An 18563-nucleotide genomic window follows, 5' to 3' on the forward strand; every position below is an offset into this window, starting at 1 on the left:
ATTGCGATTGGGTGGAACAAAATTATGGAAGTTGCATAAGATGATGAATAGTGAGAAAGACAAAACAGTGTAATGAGCACAAAATCTGTCATAGGAATCAAGACTGCAGACACATGTAGATCCAGGAGATGGCCAAATAGTTTAAGCAGGCAGATACAAGATGTTCCAACATCTACAGTAAGGGTATGTGGAAATTAGTGTCAGTATTTTTAAGGATATCTGGTCAAGGACCTCTTTTGTGCAGCAAATGAGAAACAGAGGAAGCCACGCCCAGGAGCATACAGGGACACAAACCTGACCACCAAATGATAAGGAAGGTGGTGATTGTTGAGATGCTTATTCCAGCAATGTTATCTTGATTGGCAACTTGGTCAGTTGGCAAACCAAAGAAACAGTGATAAGCCAGGAAGCAAAATATACTGACACACACCTGACTAAGCAAGCATGTCAAAAGTGACAGTAAACTAACTTTGCCAGTCACAATAGCTGCTGAGCTATCAGGCAAATACATCCACCACTGTGACAAAAACTCACCTGGAGTTTTCAGCTAGTCAAGCTAGTCAATCTGCAAACCCAGGGGAAGAGAGAGAAAAGAGGAACACAAATAAGAGAGACAAAAAGGACACAAAGGGTTCCAGTTATCCATAAAGTAGTGCCACTCATCCAGCTTAGTCCTGCACCTGATGGCCATAGTCTGTCTCATCTTCTTGCATCTTCTTATTAAAAATTCTCTTATCTTCCTCTATACATAACTGCTTGCACTGTCCCATGAATGTGCATGCCTCAAGAACTCAGTGCCAGGTACCTGGGGGGACCTGCACGTGCCTGTGTGTGAATGGAAAGTGGTGCCAGCCACTGGAGTAAACCTGGGAAAGTGGGTGTCCCTGGCCTGTGGCATCAGAGACTGGAGTGAGGAGGGGGATCCCAGCACAAGCCACAGAGCAAGAAGAGGCCTCTCCTGTCACAGGCAGGAACAGTGCTCGTTTCCAAAACATGCTGGATGGCAGTGGCATGAATAAGCAAGCTCAACACAGGCTTGGGCAGGACCACCAGTCACAGGAGATAGAAGGTTAATATGATCAAAACAAGGAATTAACCCAGAGAAGGAACAGTTTTATGAAACCTGCTTTGAAGATCTAAATCTTTATCCCTGTCGTGATTCCACTCTTTCCCATTGAAAGTCTATTTTTTTTCCAAAACAAGCAAATCTAGCTTCCTAATTTTAAAATACACTTTAATTTAAGAGAAGCCATCCTTTGATCCTGAAACAAGCTGCACGAAGCTAATTATAATTAAAACAAAAAATAATTTGCAGGTATCATATAATTTCAGTTTAAAAAAAAAAAAAGGCAAAAACACTATCAGGTATTTTTAATGCCAACTCTGGGCCTCAGAGAGTCTACAGAATAGGAAGAGTAACAGTTATTTCAACTCAAATTTGCTGAAAATATGAATTCACTGATCATGAGGAAGTACTTGCAAGCCAGACACTGAGAGATTATTGAAACCTCTTTTATTAATCAGCCCTTTTTAAACAATTCAAATACCAACTGAGCCATCACCTGAAAATTTTGAGAATCTAAATTAACCTGTCTAGAACTCAGGGAGCCATGCTTCCAAATTCATAAGCAATCAGTTAAACACAAGTGCTTGGCAAATAGACCCAAATTAGAATAGGGAAAAACCTGAAAACCCAAGAATAACTTGGAGAAAACTAGAAAATCTTCGTCAGTCACAAAGCACATATAATAATCTTACCCATATTATAATAATCTTGCCTCATCCCCACTCTAGACACATGACTTTCCCAGCAGCCTTCACAGTTTTTCAGGTTCTGGGGTTCCTACTACTACTACTCTAGAAAAACTCTCCATTTGGATTGCACTTTGGGCTAGATTATGGAACAGCTACATTTTTAGTGCTTTCACCTTTCCCCAATGAATCAAGATTAAGCAAATTAAGCAAGGTGCAGGACAGGGAAACAGAACAGTGGTCAGGTATCCAATCTCCCAGAGAAAGCAGCTGGGACCTTTCATAGCAGTGGTCTCTTCTGAAAAGTCACTTGCTGAAAAAGCAAGCCGTTTGTGCTTCTGCCTTCCAGCTCTCCATGTTCTGCATACTGTCCCCACAAATTTAATTCAGGCACATTCATTAAGTTTCAGCACTCATCACCTCCCACCCTCACATCAGTTGTTTCATAACCATCATATAACAACCACCCACTTTTCAGGAACACGTTTTTGTCAGATTGGTTCTGCTACATGCCTTTTTTCTTGTCAGACACAGCATGTATTGCAGTACATTCCACAGCCTAAAGAAACTTCCTGTTCAGCTGACTGAAAGCATTTTGAGTTGAAAGAATTCCTGTTCTCCCTATTCTCTAGACTGCTGAGGTCCAGAGCTAATATTATAAACAGTATTTTGGGGTTTTTAACTGAAATTAACTGATATGTGTAAATGGATTTTTTTTTCATAATAAATATTGTCATACAGCTTTGTTACAGTTCTTTCCTACAAGAAAGTAAAAACTCCCATCAAAATGAGTCCATCTCTTCAATACCAAGGAACTCATATTTAGACCAAAGGATGCTTTGGATCAGGCCCTTTAGCATTTGTCCTATTGTTTCCCAGGGAGGACTGCTTGTTAATTAATGAGGGAGATGCTTAGGAAAGACACCAGTTGTATTGTCCCAAAGTCCTTGTTACAACTCCAAAGGATACTATTACAGAATGCTGGAGCGCCAGATAATACTGATTTCTGCTTCCCTCATAACAACTTCAACTCCTTAAGATATATCACATATGCACCAAGGTTTTATTTTGAAACTAAGAAATGCAGAAAGCATAATCTATTGTAATACACTAGTTACAATGTACATAAACTAAAATATTTGACAGCACCTTCCTTACACACATCCAGTGTCTTACTTTCTTCACTTCCTTTGAACTTAAAACTTAAGTTCAACTTAAAATCTTTCAACTTAAAAACTTCTTTTAAACTTTACCCAGTACATCAGCTCTGAAAAACAGAACCTTCATGAAACATGGGTGTAATTGAGGTTGAGAATGACCTGCAAGCCCAAATGAAGAACTAACAGACCTTCTGTCATAACATTACTGTTTTACTGAAGAGTATTAAAGACAGATAATTCTTGTATGTAACCTAGCTACATACACTACACTAAAATGAGAACACTAAAATGAGAACAATCCAGATTCTCCCTCTAACGAATCTAGTTAATATAAATATAAAAATAATGGGATTTTACATTATTTTTAATAATTCTAGTAACCTAAACGGGAGCTATTGGGGGCTTTTTCAGACATCCACCTCCACAGTTTATTAGCTCAAATAAAGAGATTTAGAAGGTTACTCAGACCAGACAGAAGCACAGTTGTCTCACTCCTTGCAGACACTCCAACACTTGTTTTGCCCAATCACTGCAGCGCTCCCAATGGCACTTAGGTACATTCTTTACAGCACATGCAATTTTTTACTAAAGGCTGCAGCACGAAATGAATAGGGCATTAGGGCATTCAGATATTACTCTCTGACTGCTGCCCACAGCAATCAGCAAGCATTTTGAAAAGACTACCATTAGTCACTATCAACACAGAGCCACCAGAGCCTCTTTCAGGACCAGAGTAAATTAGTGATGCTGCATTCATTTCCATTCTCACACTGTCAACTCAGGCTCCTGAAGCCTTGCAAACACACCTTTACAACCATGCTCCCCACTACTGAAGAGCTAACAGACCCAGTCAAGCCGAATGAATACCAGCCAGTACAGGCCTTATTTTCTACAAAATTCAAGAAGCGTGGCACAGCTAAATCCAGCACCACTTTGACCTTCTCAGTGAGTTTTACTTAGCTCTTGTCTATACCAAAGCTAAAAACAGCTTTTAAAGCAGTTACCATTACATATTTCCATTCTAAAGAAACATTAAGTCGCTCTTAGAAAATTCAGCTCAGTGACTATTACATTGAAATCTACATATTCACAAGAATTTGTAACCTTTTATTCAGCAAAGTACCAACATCAGTTAGTAGAAACAAATTATTTTCAAATTCACAAGTTGCTATGTTACAATTTTTAAGTCACAGTCAATTTATTCTAGTTACTGGTATTTTAAACAAACGATACTAAGTTGCTCTTGCAAAGACGCACTGAAATTCTACCACAAGCACTGAAAATCATGGATCTTGGGAACTGCTGACACGATGTCAGGAGAGGAGAGTGTATCTGCCCATCAGCAAGACATAAAAACTGCTTCCTTGTATTATTTATTCCTGTCTATACATTACTACACTTCTGCAATACTTTTGAATCAAAAATTACACTGCCCTTAGGTAATAGGTTATGCAGATATATACATATAGCTCTATATGTACACATATTTTTATAAATGTAAGTATCTCAAGCTAAAGCTCTATTGCTAAAACAGAACCTTGATGGAGCTTCTGAGAGCCACATTTAAAAGCAAGCTGATGACCAATCGTTTTAATATTTGAATACAACAGGGAGTATCTCAAACAAAACATTACAACAAAGATTCATATGATACAAATCCAAGTGGGCAAACTGGTGATGTAATGTTGATGGAAGAACTGGATTTAGCTTAACCTTTGCCTTCCAACTTTAGGCAATTGGAATAGCTGCAATCAGTGTTGCAGGATTATCCTGTACAGGATAAAACTTTTATTTTGACCTTTCAAAAGTTTGTTGTGGGTTTTTTTGTTGGGTTGTGGTGGGGTTTTTTTTGGCGGGGTTGTGGGGTTTTTTTTGTTTGTTATGGGGTTTTTTGGTGGTTTTTTGTTTGTTTGTTTGGGGTTTTTTGGGGGGTTTTTTTGGGTTTTGGGGTTTTTTTTGTAGGCTTTTTTGGGTTTTGGTTTTTGGTTTGTTTTGTTTTTGTTTTGTTTGTTTGTTTGTTGTTTTGTGGTTTTTGTTTTTTTGTTTTTAGCCTTCTCCAGATGCAAAGCCTCTAGGACAACAGCTCCCTGTTCACGACTATAGGAGTAGAGCGTAGCCTCAATTTCCCAATTTTTTCTTGTTGAGAGGTAAGCAAACAGTTTGAAAGGGTGAAGGTACGGGTGTTAACATCTTCGAAATGGGTCTTAATGTCTCTGGTAACTTTGGGCAGCAGGTTTGTTGCAGAGCCCAGAGGGCCTGGCTCCTGAACAAGTCTCAACTTCTGAACTTGGAGGTAAAATGAGAGTAGGTTCAACAGGGGACATGTGGTAAGTGGTTCGGAAGGCTGTGGGGAAAGGAAGAGGGCGACATGCGGCCAAGAGTTTGGGATAAAATGAGGTTGAGCTCCCAGAAACCTCGAGAGAGAAAATCCCGAGGCCGCGTGCCGCGGTGGAGTCTCCCCCTTTATTCGAAAAAAAAAAAAAAAAAACAAACCTTGAAGGACTCCTCTTTTGGACATAAACCTCTGGCGTTTGTGGAATTTTCCTGGCATTAGGCAGGAGGGGCCTCTGGCTCATTACATCATTCCGATTTCCCCACTAACTCTTCTCCCCTGCCACGTCAGTTGCTCCACCTTCCTCACAGGTGATCCCGACCTTTGCCTCCTGCCAGCGCGGTGACGCAACGCTAAAAATCGATCTGATCGCTTCCCGATAACCACCGAGATTCCTGCCCGGCGGACAAAACGGCTGTTTGCCCTTTAACCCTGTGCATCGACCCGGCCCCGCCCGCTGCGGCGCTCAGGGAGCGGCTGGCAATTCCCGCCGGGAACACGCAGCGCCTCAGGCGCGGCGCCCACCTGAGGGGCCGGGCGGGGGAACCGCGCTGGGCTCCGCTCGGGCCCACTCGGGCGTTCTCGGCTCCGCTCGGCCGCACTCGGCTCCGCTCGGCTCTGCTCGGCCCCGCTCGGCCGCTCTCGGCTCCGCTCGGCCGCGCTCGGCCCCGCTCGGCTCTGCTCGGCCCCGCTCGGCAGCTCTCGGCTCCGCTCGGCCCCGCTCGGCCCCGCCCCGTCTGTCTCGGGCTCGGCCGGGGCGGGGCTTCCCCCACAGAGCTGCGGGCGCGGCGGGAGCGCGCAGGGCGGGAGCGCGCACGGGGCCTGGGCGCCCGCGGAGGCCGCGCACGGTAATAACGGGGCCGCGCATCCGGGGAGGGGAGCGGAGCGGGCCCGAGGGAAGAGAAGCTTCGCTGTGTCGCGCTGCGGTCCCGGCAGCGCTGTGTCTGTGTCTGTGTGCCTGTGCCCGTGTGTCTGTGTGTCTGTGTGTGCGCGCTTGGTTTAGAAACCACGACACGGTTGTTTTGGGTTTTTTTTCCACACTCAGAATTTACATTTCCATAGTGAAATCTTCTGGTCCTTAAGCCTCTTTAAAACTGGTTTTGGTCGTTAAGGTAAAGTTTCACTGTGTTTAGAGATGGACGGGACGAAGATCTGATTCGGAATGACCATATCACACCAATCACACTTTCTGTAGCAACACCGCTTTTCTGTGCAGCATTAAAGCTCGGGCTGTGACTTCAGTCGCGTTAGTCGCGGTGGGGGTGCCCTCAGGCATTTATTTTTTTTTCTCTTTACCGTAGTGGGCACCATGGGTGACTCCGCCAGGAGCCTGCAGGAGGAGATGGTGTCCCAGCTGCACGCCCTGGCCGCCGCCGGGGACGCGCCCGGGCTGCGGGCCCTGCTGGGGCGCGCCCCCGCGCTGGTGAACGCGGCCGCGGGGAACGGCTGGACCGCGCTCATGTTCGGCGCCAGGAACGGGCACCTCCCGGTGGTGCAGCTGCTGCTGCAGCACGGGTAAGGTCTTCAGTACATCCCATTCCAGAGCTCTGCTTTGCGCCCCTCTTGTTGGCCCTGTCAGTTTTGTCTCGGAAGGGAGTTTATCAGACTGATAGTGGCAGAGTTTTCAGGGCTAAAACTCGGGAGAACGTGTTCTGTGTCGGTTTATAACTGGGCTCTGCTGCTGAGTCGTGCTCTTCATATTTGCTAAAAGTTATAAACATCTCTTAAGTTGCTCCTTCGATATTCAATGTTCTGTTGTCACTGAGGCCAACAGAATAGAATGAAGTTTGCACCCTAATTCCAACCACTGTACTGAATGTAAATTGGAGGTGTTTGATTGTTCCACTTAATTTTTTTTTTCTCTAAACTTGATTTGTAATCCACTTGAATCTTTGTTAGTGTAGAATGTTAGCTGACTCTTCAGCAGGACGTGACAGACTCACCTTTTCCAAAGTTACTTCAGATGGAAAATGTTTTAAAACTGAGATAGAATCAAATGTGATTTATTTAACTGAGTTTAATGTTAATCAAGCCCAAGCTGTTCCTTTTTGAACTCCTAATTGCAGAAAAAAGCAAGTTTATTTCATTCTGTAGTTAATGAATAACTTCAAGTGTAGCATTCCACAGCCTCCATTAATTTTTGATTACTGGATCCCACCCATTTTTGATTTTTTTTTTTTTTTTTTAAGTCATACCCAAGACCTGTAGCTTCTGATGGGGCTCAGTCTGGGGCATTGGATGAACCACTGGTTTCTACTATCATCAGTACATTCCAGTACATAGAGGAGTATCTCAGTGCCAGATTTTGTGTATTGAGGAGTCTTTTGAGGTGCTGGAGAATTTTTCAGTTGGTAGATAGGAAAACAGTTTTTAAATTTAGGCTTTTCATCTAAAAAAAAGTGAATATCATTTTTAAATGTCCTTTTCATGATTGCTCTCTTAGGCAATTAAATATAGTTTGTGAGATGATGCTGTGGCCTCATCAGTCTCCTATTAGTTAATGCTTAGAATAATTGTTTTGACAATTACAGTTGCTGGCTATATAAATATAATTGTGAAGATAATATTTCATAACATTACAGAGAATAATTCTAGAAATCTAGTCAGTTGGTTTTTTAGCACAGAATTGTAGAATCATAGAATATCCTAAGTTGAAAGGGACCCACAAGGATTAAGTCCTGCACAGGAGGACTTAAGTTGGACTATGAGTCCAACTCATAGTCCTGCACAGCCCCATCTCTAAGGATCACACCATGTGCCTGAGAGCCTTGTCCAAACTCTTCTTGAACTCTGTCAGGATTGGTGTTGTGACCACTGCCCTGGGGAACCTGTTCCAATACCCAGCCACCCTGTGGGTAAAGAATATTTTCCTGATAGCCAGCCTAAACCCCACCCTGAGAGAGCATCATGCCATTCCCTTGAGTCCTGTTACTGGTCATGAGAGGACTTGCTTTAGCAGCAAAAACTTGTAATTTAAGTTTTGAATAGTTTTCTAAACTGTACTCAAATTCCCTCACTACTGAGTTCGATAAAAAAATCTCAAAATGGTCTGGCCTGTGGTACAGTTACTTGTGTATCAACAACGTCAATAGTCATGGCATCTACTGGTTTTTAAAACTGATGAGTCTAGTATTTATTATGTAATTTGTAGTTTACAGTGACATTTCTGTTTTACTTGCCAATTTAAGATTAGCAAATAATTGAATTGTGTTATTTTTGACCTCCCAATCAACCTCAACTTATTTAAGGTTTGGGTTTCTTTTTGGTTTTATTGTTTAAATGTCTGTGATGAGGCAATGTTCCCTTATTTGTTTCGCTTTACAGACATCTGAGTAACAAAAGATCCCTGCAGGAACCAGCTTCTGTCACTAAGCAGAGGCTGTGTTCTTGATTCTAATTTTTTCGTAAATCATCAAATATCCTGAGTTAGAAGAGACCCAGAAGGATCAACTCCTGCAGCTGTGCAGGACATCCCAAGAATGCCACCATGTGCTTGAGAGCATTGTCTAAACACTCCTTGAACTGTGGCTTCATGTCCAGTCACTGGTCACCAGACTGAAAAGATCAGTACCTGCACCTCTGCTTTCCCTCATGAGGATGTCGGAGACCCCGCTGAGGTCTCTCCTCAGTCTTCTTTTCTCCAGGCTGAGCAAGCCAAATAACCTCAATAAAATATTTTATTGTAAATGTATTGTTGCTACTTCCAGTAGCTTCTTGAAAGTAATGCTTGTTAGCCTGCTTTTTTTTTTTTTTTTTTTTTTTTTTTCATTTTGATTACTGGTTATGAGGAACAGACTTGTAGCTTGACTTTCAAAGCTCAGTTTTTGAGCCTTTTTTAAATGATACATTGTGCAGAATTTTAATTGATTCATTGCCGTTGCACTACTTCATGAATTTTGGTGAATTATAATCAACAAAAATGTGAAATACAGCCTTGGCAAAAGAAAACAAAGTATCATTCTATTTCATCACCATGATGCTGAATATTTTTGCCTAAAGATTATCCAAGTATAGACAGTGTCTAGAAGTTCTTGTATCTTAATAGTGTCAGATGTGTATGCTGTAAGTAAGAATAAGACAGCATCAGGACCCTTTCTAAACATATTTACTCTGGTAACCTCAGCTCTTTTCTGTTTCTTTAGGTGTGACAGATCCATCGTTAATAAATCAAGGCAGACAGCTCTGGACATTGCTAAATTTTGGGGGTACAAGCACATAGCTAATTTGTTGGCTAATGTGAAAGGTGATCAGAAACCTAGTTTTTTGTCAGATGATGTGAAAGAATATGAAAATTATTTTGGTGTGACACTGCTGGACAGAAGGAGTGATAAAAGAACAGATTCCAAGTGGCTAAGTAAAAAACAAAGCCATCCAGCTACAGTATACATCCTTTTCTCAAATCTAAGTCCCTTAGTTACTTTGGGTGGAGGAAGAGAGAGCTCACACCAACCAGAAGTAAAGCTTTGCAGGCTGCACCACAAGGATGTGGAACAGTACATGAACCAAACTGAAGAATGTACCTTGATTTTTCTTGGAGTTGAACTTCAGTTTGACGCGAACCTGACGGCTGCTTGCAATGGAAGAGTTCTGCAGGAAGATGAAGATGGGTTAGTTGCTTGGTTTGCTCTTAGCATAGATTCTGCTTCTGCTGAAAAATTTAAGCAGAAGCATGAGGACTGTTACTTTCTTCACCCACCGATGCCAGCACTACTGCAGTTACCTGAAAAGGAAGCTGGTAAGATGCATAAAATGTATGCGAGTACATTTATATGCAAGTACAAAATGTATAATCAGAAAGGTACACCTTTGGTATTCTCTGAGGTGTAATTCAAAGAAAAGACAAGCCACTGCAAGGAAATCATGTGTTTTCAGTGGCTTTAGAGATATTTTGATTTTAAAAGCCTGGCAATGGTTTTGTGAAAAATTTTGTATGTATGTAAGAACATGTGCATTTGCAAAGGACTATTTTCTGCAATGGCAACATTAGACTGTAAAACTATTAATCATCATGAGTACTATTCAAATACTTATGAACATTCTAAACATACAAAAAGGAAAAATATCTGTCTATACTGAGTTTTCAGTAATGATATTATTAATTACAAGAAATGAGAACCTAAATCCTTTGCAAGAGTGTGTTGGACACTTCTCTGACAAGGAAGTGTTAAAAAGTCAGGATGCCAGAGTGAATTAGTGTTAGCAAGGACATTAACAAAAAGTTAATGACTGCTGTTGTAGCAGTTTAATTTTTACGTAAGAATAAAGGGAAAGCTTGGCTTGAACCTTAAGTTTAAATGGAACGATGCATTATTATGTCAATACCTGTAGTAGCCCTAAAATGGTCATCTGGAAAAGACTTGATACGTGTAATTTTGGCAGTTTGCCTACACAAAGTGACTTTTGTGAGAAACAGGGTATATTGATCTGGATGAATTTGTTTCTGAATGTGTTCAAATTGCCCTGTAGGTCTTTAACACCATGTTCTATTGCATTTGCTGCTGCAAAGGAAAAGGTCTGCATAACTCATACTGCTCAACTTTTCTTGTAGCCATGATTATGATTCAAACCACACTCTGACTTTATGTGTTAAGCTTCACTACTTGATTTTTCTGATCTGTTAAAAGCTTAGTACAAATTAGTATTTGATTTTGTGCATTTTCAATGTCTTGTTTTAAAGGAGTAATAGCCCAGGCAAGATCTGTTCTAGCATGGCACAACCGCTACCGATTCTGCCCAACGTGCGGGAGCGCAACCAAGATTGAAGAAGGGGGTTACAAGAAAATTTGCTTAAAAGAAGATTGCCCCAGTCTCCAAGGAGTTCACAACACATCATATCCAAGAGTTGGTGAGAATACTCACTCAAAAGTGGCTTGCTTGTATTATATGCATGTAAATCAATTTATTTCTAGTTATTTTAGCTGCTTACTTCTGTCCTAGGTCTTCAGTACTTGTCTCTCCACAGGCTGTGTGTCTCACCTCTGGTTAGGATTAAGTAGTTCAAGCTTCTCATTCTTGCACTAGTCTGTGATACAAAATTGCTGTAACAATGCAAATCTTATTTCAAAAGTAATATCAATTAGGAATTCCAACAGTATAAATAAGATATTGGCACTACAAAGGGTCACATTTTACTTTTTTACTTAAAATCAAATTACAATAAAAAGGGAAAAAGATCACGAGTTAATAGGGTTGCTTAGACCAATAGGAGAAAATACTAAATTAGAAAGAAAAAGATAGATACAATGACCAGAAGTGAGAAAATTTGTCAAGGTGCAACATCATATGAGAAACTGATAGCAAAGAGTAAACAAAGTCAAAGATGGAAAGTAGTATTTAGTCAGTATTTGCATTGTCAGCAAAGTGTCTAGTTATTTGGTGTTTAGTCAAAAATACATTCTTCAGATTTCTATGGTAAAGAGAAGGTGCTAATAAATGAGTTTGCTTCAGAAACTGTTGGTGTCTGCTGGATGCATAGCTGGGTTAGTACTGCTAAAACTCTTAGCAGATTGTGTGCTTTGGTTACAGGTAATATCTGTCCTGCATTTCAAGCCTTGGTTAGTAAACTGCTTCTACTAATCATGTATGTTGCAAAATGAAATAAAGAGGTATCTTACATGGGGAGAAACCTCAAAGTGAAATGAAATAACAGCTTACTCTGGGCATGAACACATTTCTGATTTCAGTATTATTTCTGTCTTTATATGTATTGGTATGGAACAGACTGGAACCTGGAACTTTTTATTGCATTTCAGTCCCTCAAATGTTGAAATATATTTGTTTCATGTCCTTTGCAGATCCTGTTGTGATAATGCAAGTCATCCACCCAGATGGGAACCACTGCCTTTTAGGTAGGCAGAAGAGGTTTCCCCCAGGAATGTATACTTGCCTTGCTGGATTTGTAGAACCTGGTGAGTAATTTCATCTTCCTTTATTAAATGTATTTTCTCAATAAAGTGTTATACCTTTACACTTACAGAGAAATATATTTTGTGTTATCTCAAATTGAAGTTTTCATGATAGATGAGTTGTAATAAATATGCTTATTCTGTACTTTGCAGCTGCTGATTATAAAAGCAAAAAAGTAACTTGAGTAAATAAAAACATTAAATAGTTTTCATATCATGTAGTCTTAAATCACTACTTAAATGAAAAAAATCATTTTAAAACACATCACAGTAAAGGGTTTTAGCATACGAAAAGTAAGAGTTAAACTGTAAGTTAAACTTAACAGGAAGTTAAGGATATGCTTATGTGTTTACAGTCTGATTGATTCTATGGTAGATGAGTAGAAATTACATAATTCTAAAAGAAAGATTAAGAGGTATTTCAATAGCTATATCAAGCAGTAATAGTTGAAATTAGTTAGTTATAAGTACCTGCAGAACAACTCATGAAACATTCTTATATTGAGAATAGATCTTTATCACCAGTGAAATTACAGTGAATAAATGTATTCAGTAAATGTGTGCAAGTTGACATAGTGACAGCATGAGCAAATTTATTCAGGTATCATTTGGAAGAAGTGAAGACATTTATTTCTGATGGATGAAGTGTGTCCTTTAATGAACCTGCAGTCAGTGGTTACAGCACAATACATGTATACATATGTAGGCCGGTGACCATCAGCATTCCACACATATACATCCACGGTTTTCTGTGTATATGGAAGCAAAGCTTTCCACTGCAGTTTCAATTTACAGTTTTGTCTGCGTGTACAGACATGTTAAGACAAAGAAGAATGAGTCAGGCAAAGGGAATAATACAATCCAGAAATGTGAGCGAGTATTCTAAATCTCTGTTTTCTTACTGTTGTAATTCTAAATACTGATTTTTTAAGTTGTAGTACATGCTGTTGCAGTCATACTGAAAATCCAGAAATTAACACGGTGCTAGTTACAAATGAACAGATAAATGTTTCAAGAATAGTTATAGGAATTATATATTTTCTTCCTAATTTCTGGCATTTTAGGCATAGTGCTAATGTTTTGTGTGTATGATGAATTATCAGTTCAGGAAATAAATATTATTATGGAGAAATTACTACGGTTTATTTTCAAAGTTCCATTTTGCTTTAGTGGCTGTTTCACCTTATTAGACTTTTGTGTCTTGTGCTGAGGTCTTTGCCCTGATCTGTGAACTAGATCTTTATAGATAATTGCCTTGGGCAATTTCAGATCTTTTGAGTCAGTTCAAAGCACAGCGTGTGATCGTTGCTTGGAGTATTTTCATGAGCTGCTTGTTCTTTGCCCTTTTTGATTAGGCGAAACCATAGAAGATGCTGTTCGAAGAGAAGTAGAGGAGGAGGCTGGAGTCAAAGTTGCCCATGTTCAGTACATCTCTTGTCAGCCATGGCCAATGCCCTCCTCCCTAATGATTGGCTGCTTAGCTGTTGCAGTGTCCACAGAAATTAAAGTTGACAAGAATGAAATAGAGGATGCCCGCTGGTTCACTAGAGAACAGGTAAAGTTCAATTTCATTTTCTTCTTCTATTGATTAGTCTGTGACTGTATTGGTTCTGGCATACAACAGACACTTGCTTTTTCAGCAAGTCAAATGTGTACTCTTCATTTTATCATACTACAGTTGCATTACACTGTGATTATAGGTTAGACACAATCAGAGAAAGACAGATATTCACAGTAATGTCTGAGTTACTTACAAGCTCATTATATGACATTTTTGCCAGTTTGCTCTTCACCTTTCCCTTCTGTGAGACAGCCAAGTTATTTTAACCCATTTCCTTAGCAAGCTGTGCTTTTCATTTAGAAGTAGTATATAATAGCATTATGCATCACAGTTTCTCCAAACAAGCATGCTACCAGTGTGATGGTGGAAGTTAAAGTAAGGACTCTGGGAATTCATTAGGTTGAACTTTTTTTTTCATGCAGTAGTATTTTCATATGCTGGTATTAAATGCAGATTACTGTGCATTAATAAGAAATCCTACACTTAGCTTCCATCTGTATTTAAAATATAGTCAAATAAAAGAGTGGCAGAAAAGACTTTCACAAAAGTATCGCAGTTCATGAGTAGAAGGAAAGATTGCTTGCACAACTCAGTTTTCACAGATTTTCCCATAGGCCACTTAGGAGCTAAGCTTTTAATAACAGTGGACATCTGCCTAGCAGTTCCAAGTGTTTTGACTGAAGTCACCTTGAAGGCAAAGTTAGTCACCTACAATGTCAGTGTTTTTCTGTTAACACTGAGAGCATTATTTTAAATGACTATCAGTTCTGAATACAACCAGTCATATGCAGATTGACATACAGCTGGAAATAAATATATTTCAAAAATGTACTAAAATGTATTTGCATTATACTTGCAACTGCTTCAGAAGAACAAGAAAATACATCTCCTGTGGCACTACATATAAAAAATAAAAGAATTACTTTTGTCACAGTGTAGAGCACCATCTGGTGGCCCTTCCCATAAAAAGGCTCCACAAAACCCTTAAATAGTATACTAGCAGTCTCCACAGTTCTGTTAGGAAGAAGGTATCCTTTAGGGTACATTAAGCTCAAAAATAAAATTCACACAAAGTGGGACTTTCTCTGCATCTGCCTTGGAGAATCTCTTAGTAGTTCTTTAATAGATATAGCAATGGTAGACTGATGGATCATTGTAGGAAGATAATTTCTGCATTAATAAAATGTTAGATTCTATATACTTTATAATGCTATCTTCTAAAAATAGTCTCTTTTTATTGCAGGTCGTGGAAGTTCTCATTAAGGGAAACCAGCGTTCTTTCTTTGTACCACCGAGTCGAGCTATTGCACACCAGTTGATAAAACATTGGATTGGAATGAATGCTAATCTTTAATTCAAATAATTTATTTCCTTAGGTTACTTCTTCAATTGAATGCTTAATTAGGCATAAATTAGAACTGTTTGTCTACTGAACATGTAACGAAGTGATTTTCTGACCCTTTACATTGGTTCCAGAGCTAAACTATGCGAATCTTTGTATGTGTTTTCAGACCTGAATTAGATTTGGACAGAACCCAATAATTATCCCAAGCAAGAAACAGATAAGTGGAATTGGTACCTTGTTGAGTACAGGCTGTGTTTTTTGTTCCAGAATGAAATGATTATGCCTTTTGCTCTTTTTTATGTTTGATTTGGTCTTCCCCCACTGGAAGGAGTCATGGCATAGAAAGAGGGCTGTCTGACCTTGCCTGCTGTTTGATTTCTCTGCTTACATCCTCCTATTTGGCCTTAATTATTTCTTTCTCATTTTTGCCCATCTCCATTCTTTAAATTTGGCCTGTCACAAAAATCTACATTCAATGCTGAAAGTCTTACCCGGTATGGTTATTTTAAAGTTAATAGCATATGTAAAGAGTGAATATGTAGTGTTTCGTATCTTCTACATTAACAACCAAATTTATATAAATGTTCTAAGCAGAGCATTTACTCGTCCGTTCTGGCTTAGCCTGCACTTACCCAATTGTATGTCGGCCTGAATTTAAAGGCATAACCATCCCCAAAAGCCTAAGTATTAGTGGTTTTATAAGACAATAATGTACTTATTGATACTAGACAGTGAGTAATTTCATTCTCTGATAATTAGAAATGAACTAATATTGAGTAATGAAGAAAGAAGAACAGGACATATCTCAAAATATGCACAAAGTTCTTTAGGGAAATAGAGATGCTAAGATTGTTTCTGCTGTAAAGAATCTTACAGTTGAAAGAAGTATATTAAATGCAGCTATAAGACTGGGATTGCAATATGTTAATTAAAATATTTATTTATGTGTTTTTAATGCTGCAGTTCAGATTTGTGCCTTAATTTATCAAGTTGTTTAAGATAATGTTGATATTCAAAAAAGGTTTGATTATTAATTTCATTAGGTAACAGTTTATTGTCTGTCATTCTGCACTCATTGCAATGATATCAAAAGAAATGCAAATGACCTGAGGAAAATGCAATTATACTGATAAAATGTAAACTTATTATTATATGATCTGTTTATTTGGGGTAATTTAATTGTTTTTAATAGTGAATGGTGTCATATTTTTTTCCAAAATTCTCAGCCACCTGGAATCAGTAAAACTACTGTACAAATCCTGATCGTTCTTTTTTTCCCCCATCCATGTCACACTGTGCTTAGCAGTTCTCATGGTTTTTTGGTAAGGTAGTACCTAAGAAACTTTAAAGCAAGAAGCATTCCTGACTTGGAGTATTTGACATATTACGTTGTTTCATTCTCTCCCTTGTTTCAGCCATACCTACAAATAAGGACAACCAGGTTATCTCTTGAGTTGTCTAGCAAGGAGAAGGAGACAATACACTGCTTCCCTTAAAAAATTCTTTTACAGAGGAGAGTTGTGGAAAGCTGTTGTAGGCCACACGTAGCAGCAGGACTGCATGGTGACAGTGGCATTAATCAGTTGCAGGTTGCTTATGGAGCGAAGGAGAATATTGGAAAGTATGCAAAAAGTGGTGAAAGCTAAGCAATGAAAGAAGTTTCAACTAGTGCTGTGGTGATTACGTTTAGAGAGATGAACAGCAAAGGAATGAGAAGCAGATGGGAGATGGAGGATAAAGTATGGAGCAAATATAGATAGCATAAAAGTAAGTAGTTTAGTTACCTTGAGGTACCTAAATGTACATGTCTAAGATCCATTGGAATGCTAGTATTTCGTGTAGAAAATTATGGGGAGTTGATATAGAGATGTGCTTGTAACAGTGAAAGTCCAAACACAGTACACCTAACCAAAGCAGATGTTAATAATCTGCCTAATTTTTTTTTTTTTTTTGAGAATCTATTTAACAGTACATATCTGCAATTACAATGCTAATAGGAAAACTGAAAATTTTCACTTTCCTACACTACAGGAAGAAAAACAGGGAAAAAAATCATATGGCAAAGGGAAAAACATAATCTCTGATTTTGAGAGTAATGTTGTAATGATCTTTCATGTCTAGTAACTTCAGTGTGTCAACAATTTTTAGTCTTTATACATTTTCAAAGTCCAAGCCAGGCTTTTGAAAAAGCTTTCAAAGCTTTCATTTCCTTTTTTCCTCATCAATAGAAGAAACCATTTGCAGGGAAGAAGACATATCTCTCTCGTTTAAGAAAACTACTTAGATAAATTTAATGTATTTAAGGAAAGATTCTTTTCCTGGCTTTTTATTGTTCAATTTGCCCTGTTTGTAGGTCAGGGTTTGAATCTTAATTTGAAAATAGCTATACATTTTCTGAAGAACAGTTACTGTTTGCAGTTTACATAGGAAGTGTCAAATTGAAGAGCCAAATGCTGTGGTTATCTGGCAGCAACAGCAGTTTAGGAAAGTGCCAAATTAAATATAGAAGCAATTGAACAGAGTGTAGTCGTTCTGACTGGCGTATTGTATGGGCAACACCTCCAGAAGATCTCAATAGTTCAACTTACCCAAAAGACAGCAGCAGGAGCTTTGGAAGAAGGCTGTTTCTTTCCACAAAGTTAATGTGGTACATTAAGAGAATAGTGTTACTTACAAAACTTAAGATTTTGGATTTTTTCCGCACTGTGAATAATGATGTCTCTCTCTTTTCTTGCTTGCTTGTGCAACAATATCAGACCAAAGAGAATACTCATGACATCAGATGTACAAAGCAGAAAATTGTGGAGATGCCTTTTATCCCAGTTTGCCTGTGTACTAAAGAGAACTGCTTTCTCTTCAGTACGTAATTTGAAAATACTACGTATTTTACCTATTTTTATAATAACTTGCAGATAATAGAAATAGTAGCTTAATAAAGCAGAAAAAGATAATTAGGTCTTTGAGCACAAACCAAAATTGATACTTCTAATAAATCTCATGCTATGTAATGACCTTTTATGTAAGTATAATACTGGTTATGATATTTTTACAAACTTTTCATTTATCCCAATAAACGTTCTTCTTTTAACTAATTTTTATTCTGGATATATGTAAATGTGTGAAAAGTAGAATAATTCAGTATTGATTCTATAAATTGAACACGTTTTCTGTAGGAGCATTGGCAAGTCAGTAAAGGATGATGTTGAAGTCTGCAGCATGTGAGGGAAAAACGAGTGGATGTCAACAGGCTGATTAAAGGTAGACCAGTCATGATGCTTCATGGAATTAAATATACTAATCAGATTCTGAGCTTAGCAGACAGAAATAGAAGAAGAAGTGGAACAAGACTGTGGACATTGCTCCCTCTTTTATCTTTAATTTTAATTAGGTAATCTGATTGATTAAGACTTTTCAGACAAAGCTGACATTTTGTATCCGCTGGGTAATTTAGTTGTTATTTTTATTATTTGCTTTAGCTGTAAAGAGTTAAATAACTGGTAGTCCTTTA

The 18563-nt window shown here is 38.7% G+C and overlaps 1 protein-coding gene across 1 annotated transcript; it reads left to right on the forward strand.

Annotated features, from left to right (window-relative positions):
• The first annotated feature begins 6066 nt into the window (after window positions 1-6066).
• NUDT12 (nudix hydrolase 12) lies at window positions 6067-18147 on the forward strand. The gene is made up of 7 exons (XM_083883966.1): window positions 6067-6092; window positions 6546-6759; window positions 9387-9979; window positions 10922-11089; window positions 12039-12152; window positions 13505-13704; window positions 14954-18147. The coding sequence occupies exons 2-7, from the start codon at window positions 6554-6556 to the stop codon at window positions 15062-15064; spliced, it is 1392 nt and encodes a 463-aa protein (XP_083740092.1). The 5' UTR covers window positions 6067-6092; window positions 6546-6553; the 3' UTR covers window positions 15065-18147.
• Window positions 18148-18563: the final 416 nt, after the last annotated feature.

The sequence above is a fragment of the Zosterops lateralis genome (genome assembly GCF_965231275.1).
Source record: "Zosterops lateralis genome assembly, chromosome: Z".
NCBI classification, from domain to species: Eukaryota; Metazoa; Chordata; class Aves; order Passeriformes; family Zosteropidae; genus Zosterops; species Zosterops lateralis.